Source organism: Borostomias antarcticus (assembly GCF_949987555.1).
Source record: "Borostomias antarcticus genome assembly, chromosome: 11".
Taxonomy (NCBI): Eukaryota; Metazoa; Chordata; class Actinopteri; order Stomiiformes; family Stomiidae; genus Borostomias; species Borostomias antarcticus.
The window spans coordinates 14,099,473-14,106,972 of NC_140244.1; the positions used below are offsets into that span (position 1 = coordinate 14,099,473).

Here is a 7,500-nt window from a genome sequence, read left to right on the forward strand (position 1 = left end):
TGTGTGTGTGTGTGTGTGTGTGTGTGTGTGTGTGTGTGTGTGTGTGTGTGTGTGTGTGTTCCAGGTCCACACAGCCGCGTGTCGCGGTGCCCCCCTAATGAGTACCAGTGTGGGGGGACGGAGCTGTGTATCCACATGAACAAACTGTGCAACGGGGTCTCGGACTGCACGGATGGCTGGGACGAGGGTCCGCACTGCCGAGGTGGGTTCACCCCCAACACACACTCTCATCCTTACCCCAACACACACACTTCCATACAGCCACTCACCCTCACACACTGCCGAGGTGGGTTCACCCTCAACACCCGCAACACACACACTCCATACAGCCACTCACCCTCACACACTGCTGCTACGTGGGCCAATAGATGTATTTCTGATTCAGTGAGTCAATGTCCCTCAAACACTGTGTGTGTGTGCGTGTGTGCGTGCGTGCGGGCGTGTGGGTGTGTGTGCGCATGCGTGTGTGTGCACAGTGGGTGGAAGGCTGTAGGAGGATCATGTCCATTTTCTAGTCCTCCATTCTCTCTCTTTGTCCCTCACCTTCTCCCTCCAAGTTAGCCTGTTAGCCTATATACAGTAATGCTAATACTGTAATGCCTATATGTTAGCCTATATAATGTTAGCCTATATACAGTAATGCTAATACTGTAATGCCTATATGTTAGCTTATATAATGTTAGCCTAGACACAGTAATGCTAATACTGTAATGCCTATATGTTAGCCTATATAATGTTAGCCTAGATACAGAAATGCTAATACTGTAATGCCTATATGTTAGCCTATATAATGTTAGCCTATATACAGTAATGCCTATATGTGAGCCGTGACCAGCCGTGGCTACAGAGGCCTGGTTTAACCACGCCCATGTAGAGCGGCTTATTCCACACGCCCACGTAGAGCGGCTTATTCCACACGCCCATGTAGAGCGGCTTATTCCACACGCCCATGTAGAGCGGCTTATTCCACACACCCATGTAGAGCGGCTTATTCCACACGCCCATGTAGAGTGGCTTATTCCACACGCACATGTAGAGTGGCTTATTCCACACGCCCATGTAGAGCGGCTTATTCCACATGCCCATGTAGAGCGGCTTATTCCACACGCCCTCAGACTCGTGGACATGTACCGTGTGCGTCTCTAGCCTCATCTGTGAGAGGGGATTCTTTACCATCAGGAGAGCTTATGGTGGCCCTGCGTGTGACGAGACGTGTCTGTAGAAGAGTCGGAACATGAGAGCGCACCGCCTCGTTAAGACCCTTCACTCAGACTACCAACTACCGTCTGCCCTCACTAGCGAAGGGCAGCTACTAGGGTGGCAAATTTCAAGGAATTTCATTAAACGATAACTGTTAACCTTAACAAATAATAGTCGATTAATTGATAAGAACATCCCACGCTGGACTGCACTTTGCTCGCTTAATTTTTTTGTCTTCTTCCGCTGTGTCCTTGAAATTTCCCGGCATCCCAATTAGCCTTCACTACATGGCGTGGCGCCCTCATGTGAAGTCAGACCCTAAATCATGATTACATTTCACACAACTCCCATTCATAACGTTCGTTCAAAAAGTTCTGGGCTGAGTTTCCCAGAGGCATCGTAAGAACGTAGCGCTACGTTCATCGTTCATTCATTTGAGGTTATTACAGAGAAGCTCTCTCTCCCTCAGTCTCTAACCAGCTCCCTGGGTTCACTGTCCCCCACCCAGCATGGTCACACTGACAGTTGCTCCTGGAGGGACTGTCAGCGCTCCTTTGAGGAGTGAGTTCACCAGCTACTCTCTACCCCTACCGGGGACTCACTCCACCAGGGTTTCTGAGGACTCACCATTCACTCAGTTACACATGCATGCGTCTGGAACGCAGGTACCAGAGCCTGTCACCGTGGGGCGCTTGACAGAATTAATTTTTCCCATTTCCAGATACATTACATTTTGCTTTGTACATTTTAAGAAAACTATGCGTGTTGTGTCAGTAAAAGTTAGTCTGTTCTACTCAGGAGGCTGTCGATGTTCTAGATCCACAGAGCTCAGAGCTTGAGGCGTTTAGTAGCTCTTTTGAGGCTTGTTCTTAGTTAGACGGTGTAGAATGCCTTTATCCACTATGGCGCAGTAACACTATACAGACAGCAGAGGGAGACATAATTTTACATTGTCGTGAGGTTCTTTTTTATATTAACTATTTTAATCACTGAATTCCCTATGCTACTTACTTTCAAATAAATTCTTACATTCATGCTTACATACCTGTGTGTGTGTGTGTGTGTGTGTGTCTGTGCGCGCATGTGTGTGTGCTTGTGCGTGTGTATTTGTTCATAGGGAGCAGGCCTACTGCCATGGCATGTGTTAGAGTGTGCCAAGTAAACGCTGGCATTCCCGAAACTGGGAGCGCTCAAATTCTAACTCAGGATTATCCGGCCTGGATTATCTATTTTCCGGATTAACTGTGCCAACGGAACTAAATGTTTGATGTTAGCGTTCTTAACCAGGAACACGTGGCGTTGGGGTTGAGCAGAGAGGGAGCGAGGAGAATGTGGTCATGTGACCCACCTGAGCATCTTTTGAGGAGAGGTGAACTAGAGGACATGGTGATCAATACCAGGTTGATACGGCCGGTCAGACAAACCCTGGGAAAGTCATAGTTGGCCAACAGATATAGCTAACAGGGCAGAGAGAGTGTAATGGCATAGACTTATTCTACTGCATGGATAAGGAAACACATGCAGGCACGCGCGTGCGCACACACACACACACACACACACGCACACACACACACACACCCTGTCTGGTTGTGCTCGGGGTGCATGGTGTCCTGGGAGTGAAGGGTTTGAAACCCCTGAGCTTCTGCTGTGTTGAGTTGTTTGATCCCTGAAACATGACCAGGGCTTGGCCTGGCTACCAGGGCACAGGTAGAGATGACCAGGACACAGGTGGAGATGACCAGGGCACAGGTAGAGATGACCAGGTCACAGGTAGAGATGACCAGGGCACAGGTAGAGATGACCAGGGCTCAGGTAGAGATGACCAGGGCACAGGTAGAGATGACCAGGACACAGGTGGAGATGACCAGGGCACAGGTAGAGATGACCAGGTCACAGGTAGAGATGACCAGGGCTCAGGTAGAGATGACCAGGGCACAGGTAGAGATGACCAGGGCACAGGTAGAGATGACCAGGGCACAGGTAGAGATGACCAGGGCACAGGTAGAGATGACCAGGACTCAGGTAGAGATGACCAGGGCACAGGTAGAGATGACCAGGGCACAGGTAGAGATGACCAGGGCACAGGTAGAGATGACCAGGGCTTGCCCTGTCTGCCAGGGCACAGGTAGAGATGGATGCTGTTGAAGTTGGGCCTTTACTGGTGTATGTGTGGGGGTTTTACTGGTCTGTATGGGTCTGTACTGGTGTGTACTGGTCTGTAAAGATCTGTACTGGTCTATACTGGTCTGTATGGATGCTGTGCTTGTCTGTATGGGTCTATACTGGTCTGTATGGATCTATACTGGTCTGTATGGGTCTGTACTGGTCTGTATGGATCTATACTGGTCTGTATGGGTCTATACTGGTCTGTATGGGTCTATACTGGTCTGTATGGATCTATACTGGTCTGTATGGGTCTATACTGGTCTGTATGGGTCTATACTGGTCTGTATGGGTCTATACTGGTCTATACTGGTCTGTATGGGTCTATACTGCTCTGTATGAGTCTCTACTGGTCTGTATGGGTCTATACTGGTCTGTATGGATCTATACTGGTCTGTATGGGTCTATACTGGTCTGTATGAGTCTCTACTGGTCTGTATGGGTCTATACTGGTCTGTATGAATCTATACTGGTCTGTATGGGACTATATTGGTCTGTATGGGTCTATACTGGTCTGTATGGATCTATACTGGTCTGCATGGATCTATACTGGTCTGCATGGGTCTATACTGGTCTGTTTGGATCTATACTGGTCTGTATGGGTCTGTACTGGTCTATACTGGTCTTTATGGGTCTATACTGGTCTGTATGGGTCTATACTGGTCTATATGGGTCTGTACTGGTCTATACTGGTCTTTATGGGTCTATACGGGTCTATACTGGTCTTTATGGGTCTATACTGGTCTTTATGGGTCTATACGGGTCTATACTGGTCTCTGTTGTCCCAAGGCTCAGGATGGCGCCAGACAGCCATCTCTTCAGATCCTAGATGAAGCACTCTCTTAAATGGCCTTTCGTCATCCCCATGTCTCTCTTCATCCCTCCATCTCTCTCTCTATCCCTCCATCTCTCTCTCTATCCCTCCATCTCTCTCTCATCCCTCCATCTCTCTCCATCCCTCCATCTCTCTCTCATCCCTCCATCTCTCTCTCCATCTCTCCATCTCTCTCTCCATCCCTCCATCTCTCTCTCATCCCTCCATCTCTCTCTCTATCCCTCCATCTCTCTCTCATCCCTCCATCTCTCTCCATCCCTCCATCTCTCTCTACATCCCTCCATCTCTCTCCATCCCTCCATCTCTCTCTCATCCCTCCATCTCTCTCCATCTCCATCTCTCTCTCCATCCCTCCATCTCTCTCTCCATCCCTCTGTCTCTCTCTCCATCCCTCCACCTCTCTCCATCCCTCTGTCTCTCTCTCCATCCCTCCATCTCTCTCTCCATCCCTCCATCTCTCTCTCTCCATCCCCCATCTCTCTCTCCATCCCTCCATCTCTCCCTCCATCTCTCTCCATCCCTCCATCTCTCTCTCCATCTCTCTCTCCATCCCTCCATCTCTCTCTCCATCCCTCCATCTCTCTCATCCCTCCATCTCCCTCTCTGAGTGTATATTATATTGTATAATATATCATATTAATCAGAGTAACATGAGGGAGTCTTGGGAGAGGACATCAGATCTTCATGCAGCATCACGCTGGCCAGGCTGCTGTGTGTGTGAGTGCACATGCATGTGTGTGTGTGTGTGTGTGTGCGTGCGAGTGTGTGTGTGTGTGTGTGTGTGTGTGTGTGAGTGTGTGTGTGTGAGTGTGTATGTGTGTGTGTGTGTGTGTGTGTGTGTGTGTGTGTGTGTGTGTATGCGTGAGTGTGTGTGTGTGTGTGTGTGTGTAGGCCAGCTTTCATCCATCAGGGGATCAAAGGCCTTGGGGGGGAGGGGTATTGGGGGGGATCCTCATCTTCCATACAGGATGCATCCACATTCCTGTCTTTGTTCTTATCAAAATATTTAGTCTGTTTTGTTTTAATAGCTTGTGGTTGACATGCTGCGTTGCGTGCTGAAGGCAGCGTGTCTGGGAAACCCTATTTCCATTTACATCCAGCTTGATTCTGTTACGCAACACGCTTTCTGAAGTTTCTGGTGTCATTGATGACATATTTTGTGCACATTAACACCAAACATGCTACTGACTAGCGTTAGCATGTAGAAACAAGTTGTCGTTAGCCAGCTAGCATCCAGTTTTTGTCGGACAACATGTATTGATCACACAGTCGTTTGGCAACAGTGGCAGCGAAATATGTTATCAATGATACCTCAGATATATTACAGAGATTATGTCATCCCCAAAAAGCAATCACCGCAAATGTCGGAAGAACTAAAAAAGATGCTACAGTATTTTGTATTGGAGGGGCTGTAGCTCAGTTGGTAGAGAGGGTCGTTCAGTGATCGAAGGGTCAGTGGTTCGAATCCCAGCTCCGACTGTCCACATGTCGGAAGTGTCCTTGAGCAAGACACCTAACCCCAAATTGCTCCCAATGAGCAGGTTAGCACCTTGAATGGCAGCTAACGCCATTGGTGTGTGAATGTGTGTGTGAATGGGTGAATGAGAGGCCATTGTAAAGCGCGTTGAGTGGCGCTAAGGTGGAAAAGCGCTATATAAGTGCAGTCCATTTACCATTTGGAGTCTACAGGGAGACCCCAATGTTTCCCCCCAACTTGAGGGCATGACCTTTCAACGGGTCATTGCCATGGAGATCTATTGCTTTGAACACATGGCCAGAGGTAGTAGTTGAGTTAGACGGCCGGCCGACATAAATCACACACTATATAGAATCCCCCAAAATGTCGAGTTCAGTTCATAAGTATATGAGTTCAGTTCATGAGTATATGAGTTCAGTTCATGAGTATGAGTTCAGTTCATGAGTATATGAGTTCAGTTCATGGGTATATGAGTTCAGTTCATGAGTATGAGTTCAGTTCATGAGTATATGAGTTCAGTTCATGAGTATATGAGTTCAGTTCATGAGTATATGAGTTCAGTTCATGAGTATATGAGTTCAGTTCATGAGTTTGAGTTCAGTTCATGAGTATATGAGTTCAGTTCATGAGTATATGAGTTCAGTTCATGAGTATGAGTTCAGTTCATGAGTATATGAGTTCAGTTCATGAGTATATGAGTTCAGTTCATGAGTATATGAGTTCAGTTCATGAGTATATGAGTTCAAGTTCATGAGCATATGAGTTCAGTCCATGAGTATATGAGTTCAGTTCATGGGTATATGAGTTAAGTTCATGAGTATGAGTTCAGTTCATGAGTATATGAGTTCAGTTCATGAGTATATGAGTTCAGTTCATGAGTATATGAGTTCAGTTCATGAGTATATGAGTTCAGTTCATGAGTATATGAGTTCAGTTCATGAGTATTTGAGTTCAGTTCATGAGTATATGAGTTCAGTTCATGAGTATATGAGTTCAGTTCATGAGTATTTGAGTTCAGTTCATGAGTATTTGAGTTCAGTTCATGAGTATATGAGTTCAGTTCATGAGTCTGAGTTCAGTTCATGAGTATAAGGTCAGTTCATGAGTATATCAGTTCAGTTCATGAGTATGAGTTCAGTTCATGAGTATATGAGTTCAGTTCATGAGTATATGAGTTCAGTTCATGAGTATATGAGTTCAGTTCATGAGTATGAGTTCAGTTCATGAGTATATGAGTTCAGGTTAATGAGTATATGAGTTCAGTTCATGAGTATATGAGTTCAGTTCATGAGTACAGTATATGAGTTCAGTTCATGAGTATATGAGTTCAGTTCATGAGTATGAGTTCAGTTCATGAGTATATGAGTTCAGTTCATGAGTATTTGAGTTCAGTTCATGAGTCTATGAGTTCAGTTCATGAGTATTAGTTCAGTTCATGAGTCTATGAGTTCAGTTCATGAGTATTTGAGTTCAGTTCATGAGTATTTGAGTTCAGTTCATGAGTCTATGAGTTCAGTTCATGAGTATTAGTTCAGTTCATGAGTCTATGAGTTCAGTTCATGAGTATTTGAGTTCAGTTCATGAGTATATGAGTTCAGTTCATGAGTATATGAGTTCAGTTCATGAGTATGAGTTCAGTTCATGAGTATATGAGTTCAGTTCATGAGTATATGAGTTCAGTTCATGAGTATATGAGTTCAGTTCATGAGTATATGAGTTCAGTTTATGAGTATGAGTTCAGTTCATGAGTATATGAGTTCAGTTCATGAGTATGAGTTCAGTTCATGAGTATATGAGTTCAGTTCATGAGTATATGAGTTCAGGT

General features: G+C 45.9%; 1 protein-coding gene across 1 annotated transcript in view; it reads left to right on the forward strand.

Moving 5' to 3' along the window:
- The window catches only part of LOC311315418 (low-density lipoprotein receptor-related protein 1-like), a gene marked incomplete at both ends in the record, with an annotated part of 167,056 nt that overhangs the window by 39,152 nt on the left and 120,404 nt on the right, over nt 1-7,500 (forward strand). The window contains 1 exon segment of the mRNA XM_084446088.1: nt 65-202. Within this exon segment, the coding sequence (XP_084302214.1) occupies nt 65-202 (138 nt within the window).